At 41.9% G+C, this 27,090-nt stretch overlaps 1 protein-coding gene across 3 annotated transcripts in view; it reads right to left on the minus strand.

Moving 5' to 3' along the window:
• The window catches only part of LHFPL1 (LHFPL tetraspan subfamily member 1), a 62,571-nt gene extending 49,328 nt beyond the window's left edge, over window positions 1-13,243 (minus strand). For 2 of the 3 annotated variants that reach the window (XM_047764832.1, XM_047764829.1), the window contains exons 1-2: window positions 13,017-13,243; window positions 3,045-3,683 (exon numbers count right to left, since the gene is read on the minus strand). In XM_047764832.1, the coding sequence (XP_047620788.1) occupies window positions 3,045-3,495 (451 nt within the window). In that variant the 5' untranslated portion in view covers window positions 3,496-3,683; window positions 13,017-13,243. The remainder of the gene's footprint in view (window positions 1-3,044; window positions 3,684-13,016) is intronic. The other variant, XM_047764830.1, reaches the window with a different exon arrangement.
• Between the last annotated feature and the right edge of the window lie 13,847 nt (window positions 13,244-27,090).

Genomic DNA, 27,090 nt, shown 5'->3' on the forward strand with positions numbered 1-27,090 from the left:
TCAAATGGCATTTTATTCTTGAACTCTTTTTTTTTTTTTTTTTTTGGCCACATCCATGGCATATGGAAGTTCCTGAGGCCAGGGATCAAATCCGAACCACAGCTTTGACTTATGCCATGGCTGTGACAACACCAGATCCTTTATCCACTGTGATAGGCCAGGATCAAACCCAAGTCTCAGGAGTGGCTGCTGCAGGGATAATGCTGGATCCTTAATCTGCTGCACCACAGTGGGAACTCCTATCCTTGAACTTTAAAGACCCTCATATAAGTAAACACTGTGACTATTTTCCTATGAGCAAGAGTCAGTGGGAAACATAGAATGGCAGAATCATGTGAGATGAAAATGATACTGATGCTTCTACTGCCTTATGACACCTACACTCAACCAAAATTCTTCCACATTCAGTCTTTGAGTGTCTAAATCTCCATCATCTACCCTCTTCTTCCCCAAAAAATTTCCTTTGAGTTTCTGGACCTAGAAGGCGACATCAACTAAAATGTATGATATGGAGAATCATAATGGCTTTATACAAATCTCAGTCAAAGGGTGCAAGGTGGGAGTAGGAGCTACTGTCAGTGCTTCAAGTCTGATGGAGGCTGTAGCTATGTGCCTTCTAAATCCTACTAGTTAGCCCCTTCTCACTCTCTGCTGGAAACTCTTGAAAAGCAATGGATATGTGTATATGTATGAGAGGGTCACTTTGCTGTACAACAGAAATTATCACAGCCTTTTAAATTAAGTATACTTCAATAAAACAAAAAAAAAAGAAAAGCAAGTGAGACGAAGTTACCACTCTCAAGTCAGAAGGGAAGAAAACTCAGGGTGCTAAGACCTTTGAATGGAGGCCTGGGAAAAAAGAAAAGGATGTGACTGAACCCAGCTTTCACATGACCAACTTATCCTAAAATACACTAGCTGTTGCCTTAGCCATCCATACGTTCCTTCTTTACTCTGTAACTGAATAACTGCTTTGTGCCAGGCACTGAGCTGGGCCCTGGGGCTATAAATATGAGTTTCAAGGAAGACCATTTTCTCCCTCCAACCAAGTGTCACTTCCTGACATAATGTGCCCATAGACGTGCCGAGCTACACAGACTTTGAAAAATTTATGGTTTCCAAAGGAGACAGTTCGGGGGGTGGGGGTATGTGCTGGGGTTGTGGGATGGAAATCCTATAAAACTGGATTGTGATGATCATTGTACAACTATAAGTGTAATAAATTCATTGAGTAATAAAAAATATTTAAAAAAAAAGAAGTGTTGAGCTAGCCATGACATGCTCAAGAATGCAAGTGAAAAGTCAGTCTGCTTATAGTTTGTTTATTTGTGATATCTCTGGAGTCCCCAAAGGGAGATAAATTGATTGGCTTAGACCAGCCTTAGTTAACTGGTTCTGTCCCATGTTTTTCAAAGGGAAGAAAGCAATTAATCCAATGACTTTCCAATGTGGACAGAAAATAGTTAATAGTTAAAGAGGGCAAATAAAGGAGGCTAGAATATTCAAATTTAATTTTTTTACAATTAAAAAATGAGTCTGAGGAAAGAGGGATACAGAAAATATCAGCTTAACTGGTACAACAAAGAGAATCTGGTGCTTTTTATAAAAAGGCCAGGAAACCATGATAGCTTAGCTTGGGGTTTTTCAACCTTGGCATTACTGATACTTGCCGCCAGATACTTATATGTCTTGGGGAGTGGGCAGCTGTCTTGTTCTTATGCATTGTGAGATATTTAGCAACAGCCCTTGCCTTTACCCACTGGATGTCAATAGCACCTTCCCCAACTTGTGATAGCCAAAAATGTCCCAAATTGCCAAATGTCCCTGGGGTGGGGGGAGGTGCAAGCAAAATCATTCCCTGTTGAGAAGCACTGTCTTAGCCCATCACTACCATTTCACCCTCAAGGTCACCTGAATGCAATCATGGGAGAGAAGAAAGAAAATTATGATCTGGGCTGTCTTACCAGTGAACAAATTCAAGGAAAGAAGGGAAGTGAACACAGAGAGGTCACTGTCACTTGCTTACAGCCACAGGGCAACTTAGTGAAAGAGCCAGAAGTGGGATCTAAGTTTCCTGGCTCTAGTCACTCACACTGTGCTGCTAATGGAGATGAAAGTCATAATGAGGAATCATTCTAAAACTTTGTGGGCAACAACAACAAACCAGCAATAGGTTCTACCAGCACTTTTTTCCAATGCCCCATCGAGGTGTAAAAAACTAGCTCACACATTTACATATGTATTTGTCTTTCAGTCGAAACTGGCTTTTTCTTCTCAGTTCAAATTAAACTGCTCCCATTGCCTTCCTACAGTTTGCCATTTTCGCATTTTGCTCTTTCCTAGCCTATCCACACACTACTAGCATTCCAGGTCTCCTGCACTAAATTTAGAGGGAGCCGGAATGAGGAAAAAGATAAATAGGGTGTCAGGGCCACAAGAAACCTGGATACACTGTTAATTGCTACCAGACAGGGCTAGCCTTAGATGTAGGCCAAATGAGCAGTCACCTACAGTCACCTAGCACTTCACTATTTGAGACATTTTTTTCTTTTTTTTGGGGGGGGGGTGTTGGTGAGGACTGTACATTAAACTCTTGTTAGTAATTAGCACCTGTGCATGCATTTATCAGATCACTATCCTCTGAGATAACTACCAGAGATCAGGGCTTTTAGAGATGAAATTTGTTTTGGAGCAGTAATACTAGAGTGTAGGTTGCCACCCCTGGAAAGCAGACCTAATACTCTTAAATGGGCAGCCTGCGGGCAGAAGAAGGTGATGAGAATGAAGGCTAAAAAGCAGATCTCAGCTCCACCTACTAGACAATCCTGTTGTGAATGAAACCTTATGTAAATTGCACTTTGGGAAGTCCTAGACTGTTTATTTCAAAGGAGTCCCCATTCATAGCCTTAGAGTTGGACAAAGGGGAGAAACTGAGAGTGGATGTCCCCATAAGGCAACAGTCTCACTACCCCTGCCCCCCCAAAGCTCCCCTGCCCCCTCAAAGCTCACTACCCCTGCCCCCAATCCCAGCAACACAGTCTTACCTCCCACGAACTGTGCAGCTCCCATGCAACGTCCCATCATTCTGGAGATGAGCTCCTCCATGCAGCAGCCCAGGACAGCAGCCAGTGCCACGAGGAGCAGCAGGGCACATCCGGCTCCTGTCACCACCGTGCACATCTGCCAGGCCAGGCTTGGGATGGCACTGAAGCTGGCATAGCGCCCACACTCTTCCACCATGATCAGACTCTGCCCCTCTCCCCTCACAGGGTAGTTGCACCTCCGGAATGTGCTGAATGACACCGGCTTCCCCAGCTGGGATCCAAAGAGCCAGTAAGGCAGGAAGTAACTGGTAGAACTGGCCACAGCAGTAACAAGGGACAGGAAGGCCCAAAGGGTCCCCAGCAGAGTCAGGCTGCTCCTCATGGTCCCAGGTTTCTCTGCAGGGATGGGGAGATGAGTTGGGTCACAGCACCAGACGCAGAAAGTTATCATGTAGGCTTCACTGGCCTATTTTTCATCTGGCTGGCCGGTCCTGGGGCTCAGTCATATGCTGCTTGGCCCTTGCTTCTGAACAAGATCATTGTCTCAAGGACCACTTGGGTCCCAATGGGATTCTGCTTTGTTGAACTTTTCCCGTCTTCCCTTCCTTCTGCCTGATTCAGAGGTCTATGGTCTTTAGGCTGCAATGGAAGAACCACAGAACCGAAATAGTGCCTGTTCTGCCCATGCAAAGACAGCCCAATCAAACATCTTTTAGTTCTTGACATCCAGCCTGGAACAACTAGCAGGAGGGAAGCCTGAACAAAACCAAGATGGTCCGGAGAGCCTCCCAACTTCTGGTGGAATGGCCTTGAGGACCTGAAGTCCTGGAAAGAAGCAATACCTCAAGAGGGCCAGGAACCACGTTGTTTTCAGAGAGTGACGGAAGACAACTCACAGGGCCTGCCACTACTACAAGGGAGAAGAGGAAAATGGAGCTCACCACGGAATTATAGGATGTGCCCCCTTGACCTTGGTAGGATGTCCAAGAGAGCATTAATGTGGGCATTCACAGTACTACATGAGCTAGGTTGTAACGAGCAAATAAAATAAGAGGCCTCTGGATCAGTGATAATGAACCCAAGTAGTATCTATGAGGATGTGGGTTCGATCCCTGGCCTTGCTCAGGGGGTTAAGGACCTGGCATTGCCAAGAGCTGTGGTGTAGGTCGCAGATGAGGCTCAGATCTGGTGTTGTTGGGGCTATGGCTGAGGCTGGCAGCTGCAGCTCCAATTCGACCCCTGGCCTGGGAACGTCCATATGCCATGGGTGCGGCCCTAGGAAGACAAATACAATACAACACAATACAATACAAAACAACACAACACAACATAATACAATACAAGAGGCCTCTAGTCTCATACACTATGCTTATCACTGAGTGAGCACTGTTTACTTTTTCCCCAAAATCAAAATGGGGAGCACCTTTCCAACCAGTGAGGTTTAATACTAGGCTGTCTACTGAGAAAAGCTGCGTGGTCCTTTGCTGAATATAGTCAAGAAAGCTTCTCATCCCTCTGAAATGGATTGGGTACCCCCTTCCTGGAAGCAGGAACAGATATCTATAGCTAAAAGGGCCTCTCAAGGTGCCTTTTAGAACAAGTCATCTCAGATTCAAGACACTGCAAGTCTTTTTAGATCTAATCTCCTGGGCCCATCTCACAAATGGCTTTCACAGACCCCTCTGTCAAAAACCAACCACTTCCCTCCCAACTCCATTAATCTGCCATGGCTTTCTGGCCTGTTTCTCAATTAGGGCAGCCAGAGACCACACTGCAGCTTGCTGACAGCACTGTGAACTTCTCCAGCAAGCAGCTGGTGGAGTTTGTTTCAGAAACTTCTCCATGATTCATCACCATGGCTTAAAGTTACAGGTGGTGGGAGAGGGGTTCAGGGGTTGGGAAGGCAAGGCAGTGGAAGTGCTCAAACAGGCCATTTGGGGTCACCACATTGTCAGTTTGGGACACTGTCAGGAGAAAGCAAAAATTGTACTCAGGGTCTCAGGGACCTTGCCCAGCCAGGAGCTCTGTCACAACCATCCTCAAACAATGCTTGGCACAGAGTAGGCACCACAATTCATGTTTGTGTAATGAAACCCATTTTATAGAAGCATCCGATTTCCAGGGACCTTAATGAATCACCTAATTTAATCTTCTTGTTTTACACATGGGGGAGTACAGCCCTGTAAAGGGAGAAATGATTTTCCCCAAGTCCAGTTAGCAAGGAGCCACGCTGGAATAAGAAATCCAACCTGCAGATTCCTAGGCCAATATTTTTGTACTACACAGTGTTAACTCCCCCTCCCCTATCACTTTACTGATGGGAATATGGAGAGGAAATGATTCACCCAAGAGTAAAAACTAGTGAACTACACTGGCCGGACCAGAGCCCAGTTATTTGATTCTTAGTATAATGCTTTTTTTCCCCTCCACCGCAATTCCCCTCCTGAAACATATGTATTGTGTGCTATATGTTTTGTGCAGGAAGGGAGCAGAGACCATAAATTGCAGGTGCTTACTTTGGAATGTTAGGGCTTGGGAAGAAAGTGCCCTAAGCCGGGCCCCAGGGAATGAGGCTTCGTGCCTGAGAGCGGGGGGAATGAAAGAAAGATGTGATGAGGGATTGAAAGCCAACAGGAGAAGTAGAACAAGTTTTGAGTAATTCCTGTTCAAAAGCAGGTACGCTTGGCCACAATGAGGTAATGCCTCTGCTTGCTCTATTAGAGCACGTAAGATTATGGAACGTGCAAGCAGCCCTGTTTTACGAACTCACTTCCTGGTGAAGAAACCCAGGCCAAAGGATGAGAGGACACAAGCTGATAAACAGCTGCTGGCTGCACCATTATATTCCCTCCCAAGTCTGTTATTTCGTGTGCTCTGCCCAACAATCATATTAAGCTGGTAGGAAAGATAGGGCCCCCAATTTACAAATGAGCGAGTAGAGGGTCAGAAAGTTGAGTGACTTGCCCAAGGTTACACCATGATTCAATGGCAGAGCCATCATATCTCACTTTTCCTCCACCTCCAACCTTCCCCCATATTCTTCCTCATCACCCCAAAAGTATTCCAATGAAAAACCTCCATGGTTTCCCATCCAGGATTTCAAAAACTATTTAAGGATGGCAAAAGATTTAGAGGGGAAGGACAGGGCAGGAAGGAGGAAGGCCATGTTCTCTAAGCAGCATTTATCTAGAAAGAAAAGGGTACTAGCTGTCTCACATTTGTAGTCAGAACTAACCTCATCTTCCCCCTCCCCCCATGAATGTCATCACCTTGAGATCCAAAGTCCCTGTATGACAGCCAGTAGAAAGGAAGAGAACTTAAGCAGAGAAATGGACTCTATCAGTGAGTGGTACCCAGATGATACTAAAATAAGAGGAGAATTGTGATATAAGGTTATCATCATCTGTGACAAATCAAGCTGTTTAAAAAAAAACCCTACGAGACTACAAATTACTGTTAACATAATTTTATTTTTAAAAAATGGCATTTTGAAGCCAAGATGTAAGAAGGCATAATCATAAAGTTCAGTTGAAAGTAAAATATTTTTAGCTTTACAAAAACCCATTGGCCTTCAGAATTTTTTTTTTTTTGTCTTTTATCTTTTTAGGGCCACACCCTGCAGCATATGGAGGTTCCCAGGCTAGGGGCAATTGGAGCTGTAGCCGCCAGAGCCACAGCAACACCAAATCCAAGCTGCGTCTACTACCTACACCACAGCTTACAACAATGCCAAATTCTTAACCTACTTAGCGCAGCCAGGGATCGAACCCGCATTCTCATGGATGCTAGTCAGATTCATTTCCACTGAGCAACAAAGGGAATTCCAGCTTTCAGAATTTAAATTAAATACTTTCAACTTCAGGAAAAACCCATTGTCCTTATTTCATTTAGGACTAGGATGTCCAACCATCCTGGTTCATTTGGGACTGAGGGATGCAGGACTGTCAGGAATAAAACTAGGAAAGTCTCAAACTTGGCTGAGTTAGACACTCTATTTAGGGCTAGAAGTGTGGTGAGTCAGCACCGTCCATGGGCAGCAGGTTGAGAATCAGCGCCACAGGTAATTTTCTAATGTTCTCTCTCCAGGACTCAAAAAATATAAAGTGAAAAGTGATTACGAAATTTGCAGTTTCCATTGTGGCTCAATGGTAACAAATCTGACTAGTAGGCGTGAGGACATGAGTTCGATCCCTGGTCCTGCTCAGTGGGTTAAGGATCCAGCATAGCCATAATCTGTGGTTGTAGGTCACAGACATGGCTGGATCCATCATTGCTGTGGCTGTGGTGTAGGCTGGCAGCTGCAGCTCTGATTCAGCCCCTAGCCTGGGAACTCCCATATGCCTCAGATGCACACACCCGCCCCCAAAAAAGACCAAAAAAAAAGTGATCATGAAATTAAATAATGGAGAGATGCCATTTTTATATTTTGAATGTAAACCTTTCTGAATCATAGGCTTGACATCATGCAGTCAAGAAGGAGATCTTGCTTGCTCAATATTTTCTGTGCACAACATAAGCTCCAGCCCAGCTTCTCCTGTGGCTGGATAGGGAGGCAATGGGCCATGTGGAGTCTACATGCACATCGCTACATGTTCACATGTACTACACAGGGAAGTGCATTCAAGAAAATGCTTTTATAGCTACTACATCACCTGCAGTGGATTAACCTCCCTTCCTGACAGCCCTCCAAAGCAATCCAAGTTCATTCCCAGGAGCTAGCCAATTCTCTTTACATTCACATAAATAAAAGTTGCACACAGGAGTTCCCCGGGTGGGTTAAGGACCCAGCATTGTCACTGCTGTGGTGAGGGTTCAGTCCCTGGCTCAGGAACTTCCACATGCCATTCGAGTGGCCAAAAAAAAAGAAGTAGCACATAATGCTATACCTCATTCTATCTCTATCCCTCTTTTATATTTTATGGAGCAACAGCTTTATTTCCCTGTCCTGGAATGTCTAGCCACACAGCCACGCTAGATTTAAGAAACCAAGTACTCAGCCTGGTGCTCCTGCTAAGTGGTCCAGGAACCAGGCATTAATAGGATTCCTACTGACCCTCTCTCTTCAGCTGTCCCATGACCCCTCATCCCTTAGTTGCTCTAGCTCTTAAATGGGTCACAAGCCTATTTCCAAGAGTGGTTGTATGAGTTGCACTAAGTGTGGCTAGAAAGCTGTAACGACCAGGGTGGAGGCATGAGGTCTGTTCTAAATTTCCTATTTTTACTAAAGACTAGTGGTAAAAATACAATTGTCATTCTAACACAGTTGCACGGGTAGACATCATTTCAGCTTATAAGATGCAGGAAACCCACATAAGCCTTACATGTCTAACAGTTATCTATACTGCTTTTAAAGAACTCTCGAGGAGTTCCCATCATGGCGCAGTGGAAATGAATCCAACTAGGAACCATGAGGTTGAGGGTTCAATCCCTGGCCTTGCTCAGTGGGTTAATGATCCAGTGTTGCCCTGAGCTGTGGCATAGGCTGCAGACGCAGCTCAGATCCTGCGTTGCCCTGGCTGTAGTGTAGGCTGGCAGCTATAGCTCTGATTCGACCCCTAGCCTGGGAACCTCCATATGCCATGGGTGCAGCCCTAAAAAAGAGAAAAAGACCAAAAAATAAAAATTAAAAAAAAAAAAACCAAAGAACTCTCGAGAATTCAATATCCTATGAGAAACTGTAATGGAGAAGAATATTTTAAAAAGAAAGTATAGATATGTATAACTGAATCACTTTGCTATGCAGCAGAAATCAACATAACATTGTAAATCAACTATACTTCAATTAAATAAGTAAATAAATAACTAGAGGAGTGGCCCCTACAATTTTTCCCAGTAGCTTGACAGCTCTCCCTGTCAATACCTTGTGTGTTATGACTCCTTTTAAACCTTTTTCTGCTGCAACTTAAGACCAATTCTCCAATTCTCTCAGAGGAAACGAGAACAGCTTGGCCACTGTCCTCCAGAGGAGAACTCTTCATCAACTCAGATGAACACAGATTGCTGGGACCTTACATTTAGAATTTCTCTCCCCAAATGAGCACTCTGCCTCTGCCTGTGGTGTCTCATTGCCAATCCTATAATCATTTGTTCTCACCTTTTCACTCCCATGTGCACATACTCCTCTATGGGCCCTTAGTTTCACTTACTGAAACTGCAAACATTGCTCTTTTATGTTTTGGGGGAGAAAAACAAACCAAATTCTTCCAATACCATACCTCCTCCCCAGTCCCCACAGAAAGAAAAAAAGGCTCAAATCCTTTTGTCCCCACTTGAGCTTGTCACACCACTTCTGAGTTCAGGACAATGCTGCCTTCCCAAGGCTAACAGGGGCCAAGCAAAGAAACCAGTGAGTTAATGACCAGAATGGGAAGCGGCCAGAAATGGAGATTCTGACTTGGAGCTGCTGAGGAAAGTGGGACTACAACACTCCTGGTTTGGGACAGGTTTTTGAGGAGTGGTTTGTTGGCAAAGGAATATGAACAGGCCTTTCTCCTCACACTCCAGGGCAGTGTGCACAGACTACCTGCCAACCCTGTGATAAATACATTATACTTGCTGTTGAGACATCATTAGAAAATAAGCACTATGCACAGACATGTGGTTCCAGCGGGTAGAGTCCAGAGAAATGTCTTCCCTATGTCAAGATGGGTATATACAAAGCCTGACCATTCTCAATCTTTCTGCTTCAGACACAGCCTGAAAATCTACAACCACTTTCCCAGCATTTCTCTCCTTCTTTTCTGCCACCTGAGTCCCCCAGAAGTTTCTCTTCCTCTATGTATCTCTACAATGGGAATTGCTACAGGCTCTCCTCTGCTCGAAATCATCTCATGATTTAGCTACCCCCAGGGCTTTGTCTCCCATTTGTATCTTGGTGACTTAAAGAAGACCTCTCTTTCATGGAATTCCCCTTGTGGCGCAGCAGAAATGAATCTGACTAGCACCTATGAGGATGCAGGTTCGATCACTGGCCTTGCTCAGTGGGTTAAGGATGCAGTGTTGCCGTGAGCTGTGGTATAGGTTGCAGATGCAGCTCAGATCTGGCATTGCTGTGGCTGTGGTGTAGGCCAGCAGCTACTGTTTCGATTCTCGATTCTACCCCTAGCCTGGGAACCTCCATATGCTGCGAGTGTGGCTCTAAAAAGCAAAAAAAAAAAAAAAAAAGAACTCAATTTCTGTAAGCTTTATTGAGTTATCATTGATATATGAAAACTCACACATATTTAATGTATACATCTCAATGAGTTTGAACATATGCCTGCATCTGTTATACCATCATCACAGTTAAGGTACTAGACATATTCATAACCTTCAAAAAGTTCCTCATATTGATTCGTGGGTTTCTGTGTGTTTTAAAAACACTTAACATGAGCTCTATCTTGGTAATGTATGTTAAAGTGTCCAACACCATATTGTTAACCGTAGGCACATAGGTATACAGAAGAGCTCTAGAATTTATCTGGCAAAACTGAGACTTTCTATCTACTGAGAAACAACTCCTCATTTCCCCCTCTTCCAGCCCTGACAACCACCATTCTACCCTATGCTTAAGAAGACCTCACTTTCAGCTTAAGTCTTGTCTCCCCCCCCCCCCCCGCCCCTCTGGGAGATCTTTAATGATTTTTTTTTATTTTCCCACTGTACAGCAAGGGGATCAGGTTATCCTTACATGTATACATTACAATTACATTTTCCCCCACCCTTTCTTCTGCTGCAACATGAGTATCTAGACAAAGTTCTCAATGCTATTCAGCAGGATCTCCTTGTAAATCTATTCTAAGTTGTGTCTGATAAGCCCAAGCTCTGTTTGAATCCTCAGCTTGCTTACTTATCATCTTTCTAAGTGTTCTTCCTCCTTTCATACTTTTTTTATTTTTCAGTCTAGGGTAGAAAGACTAGAAAACCTAGCTGTGTTGGGTTTCTTTCTTTCTTTCTTTCTTTCTTTACATCTCTCTATCCTGAGGTGAAGATGTCCACGAGCAGGTAAGGCATGAGGAGGCAGGAAGCCAGGAAGTAAGTGGAGAAGGAGGACCAGTTGAGTCATCAACGACCTAGAAGATCAGTTCTAACTAATCAAGATGACCATGCAGAGACAGAGAGAGCCCAGAAAAAAAGAACATCTGTGTTAAGTCCTGTGCTATTCCCTTTCTCTCAAGTCTGAGGTTTGAAAGGTGGGAGTTGGAATGATTCTCCTAAATTTCATGAGATTCTCCCTTCCTTGTAAAATAAATACTGCTGACTGAGCTCCCCATCTGTCTTCTTCTTTGGAAAGAGGGCTCTCAAGTAGAGATATTCATCCCAGTTCTTATTCTGGACAGGTGTCACTATTTTTAGTGACCGGGAGTCCTATCTTACACCCTCCACCACTTAGGAACTGCTCCCACCAGTCTGCTCTGGCAACACACTGTTAGGTCCCATCAACAATAGACTAACTGGTAAAGCACTTCCCCATCCCCTTGGGTTCATAGCCCCAGCCCTGCTATTGTTGCCCAGTAGTCCCTCTACCCATGGCCTCCAAAGCAAATAAAATGCCACCATAGCCAACATTCTCCATTCAGTAAATCCGGCCAGTGTAGGGAGAAGTGGGCTGAATGCTTCTCCAACCACTTGGGCAGACACAAGAGGCAGCCTGGCATATTAGGACTATTTCTCAAGATGGGGTCCCTAACCCCTCTGCATCAGAACCACCTTCAATGCTTGTCAAAAATGCAGACTATGACATAATTTTAGGATTCACTGAATTAGAAGTTAGAGGATTTGCATTTTTTTTTTTTTTTTTACATGCTCAGTTGACCTGGATGGAAACTAACGATTGAGAAATACTGTTTTAATGGACGAGAGTTCAAATTTTGGAATCCAGATCTGGGATAGGGTCCTGCGGTCTGCCCCTTACAGGTAATGTGAACTTGAGAGGATCGCTTAAAAATCTCTGAATTTTCATCTATTAAACAGAAATGATGGAACATAAAGTTCAAGTGAAGAAACATCTGTCGTATACTAATAGCAGGCTAGGTGTTAATTCTCCCACTGACCAGAGAGAAGAGTTCATCCTCTCATAAGTAATAGAGAAGACTCGAAGTCACCCAAGAAATACATTCTGCGATAATCCATGTGGGAAAAGAATCTGAAAGAGAAAGGATGTGTGTACATATATATCTGAATCCCTTTGTTGTAGAGCAGAAATGATCAAAACCTTGTAAATCAACTAGACTTCAATAAAACTTTTTTAAAAAGTGGAAAAAAAGAAAGAGAATATCATTCCTCTCCCCTCTTTCTTTCCTAACCAGTCTCTCAGTGATTTCTCCTCGCTCATAGACTTCTTTCCGCTTTCTGTTTCCAACCACAAAACAGAATCATTTGACCCAGTGTTCCTTTCAAGAATGGATTTTGAGTTAAACTACTTCAGGTTTTTCTGGAAATCATCATGCTTGGCACACAGTAGGAACTCAAATATTTACTGAGCAAATGCAAGCTTTATTTCCAGCCCAGCTCACTCTGCATTTCCGTTTAACCCCATCATCCTATTTCAGTACCATAACCCCAATTTAGGCAAGTCTGAGAGCTCAGCCCAGCGTATCAGCAAATCTAATCCACTTTTATTTCTCTAGACAGGTCAGAATAAAATCCCTCCCTCCACTCCCAGAGACACTGACTTCCTCTCCTCAAATTACCAACTCCCCTGGGGAAACCAGCTAGCATTTAACCCTTAGGTTTTCACATCATGTCAATATGAAATAGGAATCCAGCCCTGATTCCTCTTAGCCTCTGTGCAAACAACAGACTTGAGGAAGTTAAAAAAAAAAAAAAAAACGCACCAGGCTGCCTTTGGGAAGAAAACAGCTTCTCTGAGCTGTGAGATGAAAGGAAGGGAAGCCTAAGAAAGGAAGGGGAGAAGCGGGCCTGAGCAAAGGGAGAGCAAACAGTTACTTATCCAGCTGTTTCAACTGCATTTGGCCCAAGTTGCAAATTTACCTTCTGACCACGAAGGCTGATTGACTTGTTCCCTCTCTTCGGACTCAGATCTGAGAAACAACTTCTCCTCACAGCTTGTCAGAAGAGGATGGGAATCCCAGCTGCTCTTTGCAGTGATGCCTGAAAATCTTGCTTTACCTTTGGGAGAGAGGGGCGGAGTCCAACCTAATGGGAATTAACTCCAACCACGCTGGAGGCTTCAAAGTCAGTCTCAGACATGCAGGCACTTGAAGTGGCTTAGCAGGCTCTGAACCCCGCACCGCCAACCTCATGGCTGCCAAGTCAGCTGTGTGTGAATGCGAGAGAGAGAGAAGGAGAGAGAGGGAGTGTGTGTGTGTGCACGAACGCCTGTGCGTGCCCACACTTGACCTGCCTATCCCTCTCACTTCCTCACCTGCTGCCCAAATGCCTGCTGAGGAATGGAGAGGCTCTAACTCCAAAGCCCTAAAGAATCTCACCATGGATATTAGGACGCAGACCTGTGTGGCTGGAAATGACTCAGAAGACACAGGCCTAAAGGGAGTAAGACAGAAGAAACCCCTTTTCTCCAAACGGATTTCCACTGTGTGATGGGGAAGATGCTATCATAGAGCCGTCTATGGCTCCAAGATGTGACAAATTTACATTTAAGAAACTTAAAATCACACTTTGAAAAGGATAAATAATACCTTTTTAAAAACATATCAGTACATTTGGAATGGATGGGCAATATACAGCGCAGGGAACTGTGTGTGACTGGGTCACTTTGCTGTACAACAGAAATTGAAGAAACATTGTAAATCAACTATACTTTTAAAAAAACCTTTGGGAACTATGTCTAGTCACTTATGATGGAGCATGATAATGTGCAAAAACAGAATGTATACATGTGTGTGTAACTGAGTCACCATGCTGTACAGTAGAAAAAAAATGTATTGGGGAAATAACTATTTAAAAAATAATAACAAAAAAAGAGCAATAAAAACAAAAAACCTAATGAGGAAGTTCCCATTGTGGCTCAGAGGTAACAAACCCGACCAGCAACCATGAGGACACAGGTTCAATCCCAGGCCTTACTCAGTGGGTTAAGGATCTGGCGTTCCCATGAGCTGTGGTGTAGGTTGCAGACACAGCTCGGATCCTGTGTTGTGGTGTAGGCTGGTGGCTACAGCTTCAATTCAACCCCTAGACTGGGAACATCCATATGCCGTAGGTATGGCCCTAAAAAGACAAAAAAAAAATTAATAATAATAATAATAAATTCAAACAATTTAAAAACCTAATGACAAAACCAAAAATAAATAAAAAATAAAATTTAAAAATAACAGTACTGTCTCTCAAATAACAGTACTACCGGAAGTGTCTAATATCCTCAAGCACTAATAACTGCTTTTGTGTTTGAGAAAAGAGCTGAGAAGTCTGGAGATTAACGGAGCTTGGCCTGACACTCTGTTCCAACCTGATGTCGTCTCTTCCACCTGTAACGTCCCTGGTGGACCATATTTACTTCGGGAAACTTGTTACCTTCTACCTTGTATTAGTTTTTAGCCTAGGTATCTCATTTCATCTGAAAGTTGCCTTGTGAACAGGGAACTTTGCTGAAGAAGATGAGTTATAAGAAGGAACATTTTGGGATGGAAATGCTATAAAACTGGGTCGTGATGATCATTGTACAACCATAAATGTAATAAAATTCACTGGGTAATTAAAAAAAGAAGGAACAGTAACTAGCTTAACTTGATGGCGCATACCAGACTGAGCCAAAGTATCTTCTCTTCTGTAATGGCTCACTTGCCTTCTCAGAATGCTATGAAGATTACAGGCCTATTATCTTGCATTTTGTGGCAATAATTCAAAATATGAGAGGAAATGAACTAGCGGTTTGGCACATTCATTATACCCTGATTATTTACTGAAGTTACTAGGGTTTTTCCTGCCTGCTGTGCATACAAGCGGGCATCCTGTCTTTTCAGTGATACAGCCTTATATTCATGCATGCATGCATATGTCTATTTTGCTACTTTCCATCAGCAGTTTCTAACCATTTTTTCTCTGCCCCAACAAACTGATAAATCACATTCTCATCTGTAATAATGGCTTACTAAGGCACTTTCTGGGGGAAGGGAGAAAAATGACCCCCTTAGGTGGAATGTCAGACTTTTAGCAGTGTAAGCTCCTGAGGTAAGTTTTATAATCTCCCAGTTAGTGTCCCCTTAAGAACTACTGCTTCAGATAAAGGGCTGTCTAAAGAGAAATGCTAGACCCTCTCTCATTAAAGACAAGTCAATATTAACAGACACACAATAGTTGTGTGTGAGATAGGCCTGAACATTTTGACGTCAGAAAGATAGTGATTCTACTCTATAACCTGATAGTGCCTTTTGCTTAGTGGCTACACCTGACATTTGGGTAACTGATAACTAATTGCAACTCTAAGAAGGGCTCATTTTTACTGACCTCTTTTTCTCCTCTTTTCCCTGTGCTTCCAGTTCCCTTAAGGGGAATACTATGGAAACTTAAATGTATGCTAAATAATGGTCAAATGTATTGGATAAAATTTTGTTTTCTGTTCTTTTTTTAATTAATTAATTTTGGCCACACCCACAGCAAATGGAAGTTACCGAGCCAGGAACTGAACCCAAGTTACAGCTGTAACCTACACCACAGCTGCAGCTGGATCCTGAACTCACTGCACTGGGCTTGGGATTCAGCCTACGCCACCATGGAGATGATGCCGGATCCTTAATCTCTTTATCACAGTAGGAACTCCCATTGTTTCCTTTTAATTTAACAGTTGATGGTTGTCTCAGGGAAAAAAAAATTGCTTGCATCTTGTGCCTCTTGATATGTTTTCATCTAGAAATGCTCTTCAGCTCTGTTTCCATAAGAGCATACGGGAAAGATCGAGAAAGAAACACTTCTTGTTATTTATTTAGGGGATAGGATAATATATAATATTTTTAATAATGCTGAAATGGGTATTGGCCAGGGACCCAGGGAATACCTAAATTCTGCCTTTGATCAGTCTGGAATAAGAGATCCTGCAAAGATGAGATGTGGTGACAGGTCATTCTGATACATATCCCTACCCCCTAGTCCTAGTTTGCAAAACACGCTTTCTACAATAGAATTTCCCCAGCAAAATCAACACTCCCACAACATTTTGCAGTCTAGACAAGGGGTTAGCAAGCCAGAGTCTGTGCTATGCACCAAGTCCAATAGGCTGCCTGTTTCTGTAGTTATTGGCACACGGCCACAACTTATTCATTTATGTATCATCTATAGCTGTTTTCATGCTACAAGTGCAGAGTTGAGCAGTTGTGACAAAGATCTTATGGTCTACAAAGCTTAAAATATTTACAATCTGGCTATTTACCAAAAAAATATGCTGACCACTGGTTTAGACCCACACCAATAGATTACAGTAGAGATATTATGTTGTTATGAGAAAGGGCTTAAAAAGGGAGGGAGGGAAAGTGAAAGAGAAGAGCTGCTTGCTTTCAGCTTTGTTAAGGTGCCAGTCAACCCTTGCCAATTCTTTAGAATCTCTGATGTTAACAATGCACTAGAGATTAGTATAAGCCAAATATTCAGTAAGCTTGTGAAAATGTATTTCTGTTAACTATCCTTTGAACCTGTGTTTAGGTGGTTCACCAATATACCGTAAGTTTGGGGGTTTGGTTTTAATGATAATTTCATTGATAGATAAGGCACATATCATGAGATTCATCCTTTTGAAGTATAGAATATGTTTTTTTTTTAGTATATTCACGACATTGTGCAATCCATCACCACTATCTAATTCCAGAACATTTTCATCACCCCCAAAACAAACCCCACACTTATTAGTATATAACTTATTTTTTCCTCTTTTGTCAGAGCTGCTTCTTCTTTGGAGGCTACTTGGGGTTTTTTCAAAAAATAAACTTTCTTATTACTATGGCTCTAAGTTCTATTCTAGTCTTACAGGAAGGGACCATTTATCTCCATCGCCCTTGAACTTTGGAGAATTTACATTATGTGCTTACAAATTTAAAACCACATAGACTCCATGACCTGTCGCTAGTGATGGCTGAATATGGAAAGTATATCTTGCTTTTACTAGTTTCACTTCTGGACTAAAAATCTAGAGATGAAACATATTTCTTTTTTGTTTAAAAATTATAACTGACAATCCTTTTGTTGAGTTTCCTTATTCACCTCAGAGGACAGCCTTATAGTGTCACCAGCGATGTGGTGTATGGGTAAATATTTAATAACTGGCTTTGGGTGGCAGGGGAGCAAGAGAGCCCTGATTCGTGGCATTTGCTGACCCCCATGATCTACATATTCCCACCATGGCAAATTTCAAGCTTTCAACCTAAAATAAATGAAAATAGAGTTGAGAAGATATATACACAGTCTACTCTCATGAGCTGGTATAAGCCACTTCCGGCACACTTCCGGAAGTCACATTCAAGGACTTACTTCAATCTTGGTTTGTGTAGATTTATAACCTATACACATTAACCAAAATACAATAGGTATCATAGTTGTTTATGGGTTGCACATGGACTTTTCGCTACTCACTATACACTATGTTAGCTGGCACTGAAACATTTCCAAAAGCTTTCGCTGCATCAACTTGAAGGCTTTAGAGTACACCATGTGTATTATTCAGAAGCAGATCAAAGAGAAATTGTTCATGGATCTTGCTGCCTGCTTTAACAACTTTTGAGAGAGAATCTTTATTATATTTTTAACAGATAAAAATAAACCAAAAAAATAAAAAATATAAATAAACCAGATGGTAATCTCTTTAAAAAAAAAACTTAAAGTACCATATTTGTAGTCCACATTGTACAGGGTAAATTAAACTAAACTGCATTACATTAACCACTGAGTATCTCCTTATAAGCCCACTTTTTTGAAATTAACTTTTAAAAAGAGAAAATACGGCAAAATTTTCTGTCAACATTTTAAATGAATCTCTTTTAAAAGTCCTGTGTGGGAGTTCCCATTGTGGTGCAGCAGAAACGAATCTGACTAGTATCCATGAGGATGCAGGTTCGATCCCTGGCCTCGCTTAGTGGGTTAAGGATCTGGCGTTGCCATGAGCTGTGATGTAGGTCACAGATGTAGTCCTGATCCCATGTTGCCGTGACTGTGGCGTAGGCTGGCAGGGGCAGCTCCAATTTGAGACTTAGCCTGGGATCTTCCATATGCCACAAGTGCAGCCCTAAAAAGCAAAAAAAAAAAAAAAAAAAAAATTCCTATGTACTAGGTGGGGAGAATCCATCACCCATGCTGATTGTTTCCCTTTTGGAGAAAGGCAACCTGTTAACAATTACTTGCTAATTGCCAACATGTGTCAGGCTCTGTGTCAGGTGCTAGAAACATGAATTAAGAAGATCTTTGCCCTTATGATGTTTCTATTCTACTCAGAGATTCAAAAGAGTAAATAAGCAAACAAACATGATTATAATAGATAGCGATGAATCCTGAGTTGTTTAAAAGATAGTGATATCGGGAGTTCCCGTTAAGGCACAGAAGAAATGCATCCAACTAGTATCCAGGAGGATGAAGGTTCGGTCGCTAACCTTGCTCAGTGGGTGAGGGATCCAGCATTGCTGTACGCTATGCTGTCAGTGAGAGATGCAGCTCAGATCCTGTGTTGCTGCGGCTGTAGCATAGGCTGGCAGCTGCAGCTCTGATTTGACCCCTAACCTAGGAACTTCCATATGCCACAGGTGCGGCCCTAAAAAGCAAAGAAAAAAAAATAGTGATATCGATAGAGTAATGAGAGGGAGACTTACCCTAAATAGAGGAATCGGGGAAAGCTTCTCTGATGTGGCTTGGAGCTAAAAAGCTGAAGGGTGAGAAGCAAAAGAAGAAATGGAAGAAGTTGGGTAAAGATTGTAAATTCAAAGGCTCTGAGGAGGGGGTGGGATCAGCATGTTAAGGAACAGAAGGCCAGTGGGGCTGGAGCATGGTGACCCGAGCAGGAGTGGTACCAGGTAAGGCTTGAGAGATAAGCAGAGGGCAGGTCTACAATGACAGGCTATGGGCAGGCCTCCATGAGCTCAGTGTGATACACACACACACACAAATAGACTGCAAACATAGGCAACTGTGACAAAATGGGGTAATAAACCGTAGGCTGCTGCCGTAGCCGGTCTCCAGTCTTCAGGCCTCTAAGATCACACAACTTCACATGTACCTCTATGAAAATAGGAGCAGATACAAGGAAACAATGGCCACCAACTCATATTTTTATCTCAGGGCTTCCAAAGTGCTATTGTTCACAGATTTGTTAGTAGTAAACTGAGGGTAACCACTTAGGCCTGAGGTTTACTACTCTATCACTTAGGCTACATTGACCTAGTATAAGACATTTTCCTCACCAGTCTTTGACCTTTGACCAGGCTTCCTGGTCTGGCCAGCTTAGAGCAATGGGAAGACATGGCCTTGTTTAAAGAATTATCTGATTTATATTTGAAAACTGTCTTCTTTGTAATATTAGCATTCCCAGGTCTCAGGTCTTCCCCAAAGCTTTCATCTTCTCTCAGTGATCATCTTGCATTTATAACCACCAAACTTCACTTATCGTTTCCCTTTTGGCCCATGCCATCAAGGTATCCCAATGCTGACTAATTATGAAATTGATGTGCCTAGGACCGGGAAGGTCCTCTCTCTCATGTTCCAGTTAATCAAAGTTTAACTAGACTTCTATTCCTAAGGCAGTGTCCTAAATATTGGTCTACATAGTTGAAAGAACAACTGTCTCCTCTCAAGTCTCTCAGCAGTATTTCTGCTGTCATTCTTCTGCATCCCACCTCTCTTATCTCAAAGCCATCAGTGTCTCTTGAAGCCTTTCTAGCACTAACACCCTTGTCTTCACAGTCAGCAAAATCATATGGGTGAGTAGCCTCTGATAGCATAACTGATTTCTAAACTACCATGATTCACTTCCCATAGGCTAATCTAACTGGGTTATAAGAGTTTCAGTGAAATAAGAGAAACAGCATTCCAAAACCAAGAAATCCTTATTATCCCTGCTGCCTCTGATTCCCAAAGCAAGTCACAGAGCTTTGCCAATTTGGGAACCCCACCCACAAAGATTGGTTTCTGGGCATCCATTTGGTTATACAGTATTATTATACTTTCCTGGCTTGCTGAATGGTGGAGCCAGCCAAGCCATTCCAAAAGACCTGGGCAACCACAGTACCAAAGGACACTAAAAGAGCTGAAAGGGTGAGTGTGCCTCCAGCCATTTCAGTGCTGGCTTAAGAGGCTGGAGGAAAAGTGAGGGTTACAGGATTACCAAAAAAAAAAAAATGCTTAGGAAATGAGATGTAGTGCTCAGGAAATACATGACAGCCTATTCCACAGGGGAAATCTGATAGGGCTAGTGGCTAGCCAATAGAGACAGTACTATGAGCCAGACTACTTGCCCATGAAATCCCATGAAGCAACAGCTGCAGGAAGGAAGGACCACACAATAAGAAAGGCCCTGCTCTAGGAATTTCAGCCTTGCTCTCTGGGTATGTATTTGGGTGCTGGAGTGAGACCAGCCCAGGGCATATTTGGGCATTGGCCTAGTTACTCTGCAGTGTATACAATGTTTTCTTGTCAGCTGTCAGTAAAATACAATTGGCAGCCCAAAAAAACTTTGTTCAATCTCTTCCTGGACTGTACTTCTGCTTTCTGGAGGCATCATAGGCACATCTGTGATTCTAAAATGCCTTCCATCTAGAAGACCTGCCCACAAGACTGCCAGCATGGATATTTGTTGGGAATGTGGGGCAAACACTGCCTAATCTTTGCAAGCAGGACTTGCCTTTTACTTAGCAACTAACGCTTAAATTTGAGTAATACAGTTGATCCTTGCAACAGCCTTGTGAAGTAGACATTATGTATCTGCTCTGAGGGAAGAAAATTGGGGATTAGAAGAGTTAAATGACTTTACCAAAGCAGCAGAGCTCTTATGTGATGTATTCAGAAAAGGACTTGGAGACAGAAGATAGGTTGCATGGGAACAGAGGGGAAGGGCCAAAAGGAGTATTGAGGAAAATGAATTAATTATGGCATGAACCCTACATTTCTGCTTTGAGAAACTGGGTACATGGAGATAGCCTTCACTAAAATAATAACAAAGGCAGATTGCAGTATGACCTCCCTACACCCCTTTGGTGATGGACAGTGAAGAGCAGTCATTGAGCTCAGCTTGGCTATTAGGTTAGAAGCATCTCTGGAACATCCTACTTCATAGTAAATAAATAGATAAATGAGTCTGGCGCTCAGAGGGAAGTTCTTGACTGAAAGTTCCAGTGTGGAAAACACAAGTCCTAAGAGCAGATTACAAGATCAAGGTGTTTGTCAAACATGAGAGCCAAGTTCATGAATAATCCTAATAAACATGCACATTTAAAGGACAGGTAAAGAGACAAGGACCTGTGAAGGAGACATAAACTGCTTAGTCCTCCTCTCACCGTCCTGTTTCCCACATACCACAACCTCTCAATAACAAGAGCTGGCTCAGGAAGAACTGGCTCAGGAAGGATGTGCGGATATGGAGGTTGAGGCGGACAGAGTGGTGAAAAACCCTTCAGTGTTAAGTGCTTTATCGACCAACCATTGTCCAGAGGTAATCAGGGATGAGCTGTGAGAAACCAATCTCCCTCAGAAATACAATAGCATCTCCAGCTTGTTTAACAAGTCTCTTTCATTTTTAATGAGTTTTAAGGGGCCACTTTGTAGCTGATGTTTGCTGTGCTTGGCAAAAAGCCATCAACTCTGGCACCACCTTTTTTTTTTTTTTCCCCTTGAATTTAGAGAAATTTCAAGGAATGTCAGGGAGGCTGAAAGCAAGTTCAAGCACCTTGGATTTGGCCTTGAACAGTCTCCTGTGCCTTTCTCCTTTACTCTTGTGGGATACCACAAGCTAAATTAATGCTGTGGGAATCACTCCACAAATCAAAGACTCTGTGTTTGACCTTGGGGAGTGACTTATACCCTTCCCAGAACTTAATTTTCCCACCTAGGGAAAGAGTTTAGAAAATTAAAAACCAAACTCATATACAATGGGAACAGATCTTTTATTAAGTACCACAATGGCTTGAGGGACATTATTGTCAGTATTATACTACTGATGAGACCACTCTATTCATTCTACAACGAATTGTTGACCAGCTGTCAGGCATCAGGCATTGGAAATACAATAATAAATTGTATCAGGTAAAAAGACCCTTGCTCTCACCAAGGTCTCATTCTACTGGGGAAGAAATTAAAAAAAAAAAAAAAAAAACAGGTGAACAATTAATGAAGCAGAGTGATAAGGTCTAAAACAAAGATAAAATTTGGTCATAAGATAGAGTGTTGGGGTGGAGTAGGACAATTTAGATGAAGTAGCTGAGAGAGGCTCTGAGGGGATATTTGACATGAGAACTAAAAGAAGGAGCCAGGCATGAAAAGAGCCAAGGTAAGAGACTGCCTCAGAGGAAAGACAGATGCAGTGGACATAGAAAATGAACAGACTTTAAGTATTAAAATGCTCAGAGTGTTTAAGGTACTAAAAGCAGATTAAGGACAACTGGAGGGCCACAAGCAAAAGAGAGAAGCTGAACTCCTACCTCACACCATATACAAAAATGAACCCCAAATGGATTAAATATCTAAATATGAGAGCTAAAAACATAAAATTCATAGAAGAATACTTCAACTAAGTCTTCATAACCTTGGATTATGCAATGTGTTTTAGATATAACACCAAAAACACAAGTAACAAAATTTAAAAAAAAAATAGATAAACTGGCCTTTGTCAGAATTAAAAGCTTTTGTGGGAGTTCCCATCGTGGCTCAGTGGTTAGCGAATATGACTAGGAACATGAGGTTGCAGGTTCGATCCCTGGCCTTGCTCAGTGGGTTAAGGATCCGGCGTTGCCGTGAGCTGTGGTGTAGGTTGCAGATGCGGCTCGGATCCAGTGTTGCTGTGGCTCTGGTGTAGGCCGGTGGCTACAGCTCTGATTCAACCCCTAGCCTGGGAGCGTCCATATGCCCCGGGAGCGGCCCAAGAAATAGCAACAACAACAACAACAAAAGACAAAAGACAAAAAAAAAAAAAAGATAGTAGGAAGACGACTCAAGGAATGGAAGGAAATGTTTGCAAATCCTATATCTGATAATGGCCTAGTTTCCAGAATATATAAAGAACACTTACAACTCAATAACAAAAAAAGAAAACAACCCAATGTTAAAATGGGCAAAGGACTTGAGTAAATATTTCTCCAAAGAAGATATGTGTGTGGCCAATAATCTTCTGTGAATGTAAAGTCATCTAGCTGCTGTGGAAAACAGCTTGGTATTCCGCAAAAAATTAAAAATAGAGTTACCATATAACCTAGCAACTCTATTTCTACCTATATGCCCCCACCAAAAAATAATAATAATAACAGGTGTTAAAAATTGTGCATGAATATTCACAGCAGCACTTTTCATAATTATCAAAAGTTTTAAACAACTCAAGTATCCATCAATTGATGAGGAGATAAACAAATGTGGTATAGCCATACAATGGACAATTAATCATGTATAAAAGGAATGAAATTCTAACACATGGCTGAACCTTGAAAACAAACATAAGACCAAATAAAATAAGCTAGATACAAAAGATCGTATATCAAATGATTTCATTTATATGAAATGTCCAGAATAGGCAGAGACAGAAAGATAGTGTTTGCTAGGGGCTGGAGGGATGGGTGAAGGAGTGATGGCTCAGTGGGTACAGTGTTTATTTTAGGAATGAAGAAAATAATCCACAACTAGATAATGGTGAAAGTTTCACAATTCTGTGGTTATACTGAAAAACATTTTAAATGGCTGGATTGAATGGTATGTGAATTATATCTCAATAAAGCCACAATCACCAAAAAAGCAGGCTAATGTTATAGGAGAGTAGCGAGGGAAAGTGATAGAAGGGGCAGAGATGGAATTACCAACAGATATCATCCTCCTAAGGCTCCACGCCTAAGGTTCCCTCTAAGGCTTTTAATGCTAAATACATGCTGAGTACCATCCTTGGCCTCTGTGCTAAGCTCAAGGCCTCTAAACTAAAAGATCAGAGAAACTTCTAACACTTTCAGGGGAAAGAATACTTTTACTTGTATCTAGAGCAGAGGTAGTCCAATTACCCTCCCCAGTCCTATCCAGGACGGAAGCTTCCTCCCAACCCCACTAAATACTCCAGGGACATGAATCCCATCAATGAAGCAATGGAGAGAGGATACAATATGCTTTTTCTAAAATAATGCCATTTGGAGCAACATGGATGGCACTAGAGACTCTCACACTAAGTGAAGTAAGTCAGAAAGAGAAAATCAAATACCATATGACATCACTTATATCTGGAATCTAATATAGGGCACAAATGAACCTTTCCACAGCAAAGAAACTCGTGGACTTGGAGAACAGACTTGTTGTTGCCAAGGGGGAGGGGGAGGGGGAGGGAGTGGGATGGGATGGACTTGGAGTCTGAGGTTAATAGATGGAAACTATTTCATCTGGAATAGATAAGGAGTGAGATCCTGCTATATAGCACTGGCAACTATACCCAGTCACTTATGATGGAATATGATGGAGGATAATGTAAGTAAAAGAATGTGTGTGTGTATGTGTGTGTGTGTGTATATATATATATGACTGGGTCACTTTGCTGGGTCACTTTGCTGTACAGTAGCAATTGACAGAACACTGTAAACCAACTATAATGGAAAAAATAAAAATCTTAAAAATATGTTCATTATAAGGACATGGAGTTTAAAAGGTTCCAACTATATAACATCAAAAGTTCTACTGTCTAGAACAGTAGCCCAAGGGTCACCTTGGCTAATATTAACAACTACATTTTCTTAAATGCTTATTCTATGCCAGTCATTATGCTCAGTAAGTTTACATAGGTGTATCTCATTAGATCCACACAACCATCTAGTAAGACTTTTATACATTTGTATTCCCAGTTTGACAAGTGAGGAAAGTGAGACATAGCTGAGTCAAAACCTTGCCTAAGATTTCACAGATCAGAAGGAGTAGCCAAGTTCTATCAATCTAAACTTGCTCTTAAGCTTCCACGTCCTACTACCCTGTCTCCTCTGACCCCCAGGGGTGCTCCTCTTTGTGGAGATCCTTCTAGAAGTTAGGGGTATGTTCCTAACACCTTTTATTCTTTCTCTGGTTAATTTAGTGGGATAAAGAGACAAAGTTTTGGTCAACAGAAGTATAGTGGATGTCTTAGAGGAGACAGGCAGAATATCAGAAATGTCCTATCTGTATACCTTCATGATGCTGCTTCTCTAACCCACCTAAGGTTTGTGAGAAAAAAGATGAAGAGTATTTTGGTCGTCAGAGTTCAGGCTTTGTTTCGCTCACCACATAAAACCTTTACTCTAGAACTGTAGCTTAAAGGTGTCTTTACCTAGCAATCATTGTTTAGAAATACTAAGCAATCATTGTTAACAAAAACTAAGTTCTTACTATCTAGTAAACACTGTGCTAAGTCCTTTTCCATAGAGTATCTCATTTAATAGAACCTTGTGTAAGAGGTACTATGTTATCCTTTTTTATAATTGGAAGTACTGCAATATAGCTGTAACAAACTTATCCTAGATCACTCAGCTCGTAAAAATGCTGAAGTTTATGTCCACTTTCAGTCAGTCAGATCTTAGAGCCCTTGACTTTTTAAAGTTTTTTAGAAAATTATGGTAAAACCACATAAATAAAAATCTATTTATCTTAACTATTTTAAGTGTACTGCTTAAAAGTGTTAAGTATTTTCACATTGTTGTGCAAAAGATCTCCCAAACTTTCATTTTGCAAAACTGAAATTCTATACCAATTAAATAAAAACTTCCTTTCTCCTCCCCAGGGTCCCTATTAATCATCACTCTACTTTCTGTTTCTATAAATTTGACCTAGTTTAGATACATCATATAAGTGTATTTTTACAATGTGTCTATTTTTGTGACTGGATCATTTCACTGAGCATGCTGTCTTCAAGGTTCATTTGTGTTGTATCATGTGACAGGATTTCCTTCCCACTTAAGGTTGAATAATATTCCACTGTATGCATGTCTTAGTCTGTTAAGGCTACTATAACAAAATACCTTAGACTGGGTGGCTTAAACAACAGAAATTTATTCCTCACAGTTCTGGAGGCTGGGAAGTCCAAGATCAAAGTGCCATCAGATTTAGTCTTTGGTGAGGATCTTCTTCCTGGTTCATAGGTGGCCATCTTCTCACTGTGTCCTTACATGGCAGAAAGGGCAAGGAAGTTCTTTAAGATCTCTCACATAAAGGCATATATCCCAGTTGTAAGCTTTCCACCCTCATGACCTAATCAACTCCCAAAGCCTCCACCTCCAAATGCCATCATATTGTGAGTTAGGCTTTAACATAAGACTTGGGGGAGATACATTCAGTCTCTAGCAATGTATTGCCTTATCTGACCTTTATACCAAGGTAATGCTGTCCTCATAGAGTGAGTTTAGCAGTGTTTGCTCCTCTTCAGCTTTTCAGAAGCGTTTCAGGAAGATTGGTATGAACTCTTTAAATATTTGGTAGAAATATGCAGTGAGGCTGTCTGGTCTTGGGTTTTTGGTTAGGAGGTTTTTGATTACAGATTCCATATTCTAACTTATCGGTCAGTTCTGAGTTGCTGCTTCTTCATGATTCAGTCTTGGTAGGTTGTGTGTCTCTAGTAATCTATCCATTTTTTCTAGCTTATCCAATTTTTTGGTACATAATTGTTCACAGTTTTTTATAAACATTTAAAATTTTTTTCTACCATCATTTATGTTGTCTCCTTTCTCATTTCTGATTTTAGTTAGTTGAATCTTCTTTCTAAGTTAAGCTAGCTAAAGGTTTGTCAATTTGTTGATCTTAAAAACAAGAATTCTGGAGTTCTTGTCACGGCGCAGTGGGAACGAATCTGACTAGGAACCACGAGGTTGCAGGTTCAATCCCTGGCCTCGCTCAGTGGGTTAAGGATCCGGCATTGCCATGAGCTGTGGTGTAGGTCGTAGACGCGGCTCGGATCTGGAGTTGCTGTGGCTGTGGTGTAGGC

This window comes from Phacochoerus africanus, chromosome X (assembly GCF_016906955.1).
Source record: "Phacochoerus africanus isolate WHEZ1 chromosome X, ROS_Pafr_v1, whole genome shotgun sequence".
In the NCBI taxonomy this organism is placed as follows: Eukaryota; Metazoa; Chordata; class Mammalia; order Artiodactyla; family Suidae; genus Phacochoerus; species Phacochoerus africanus.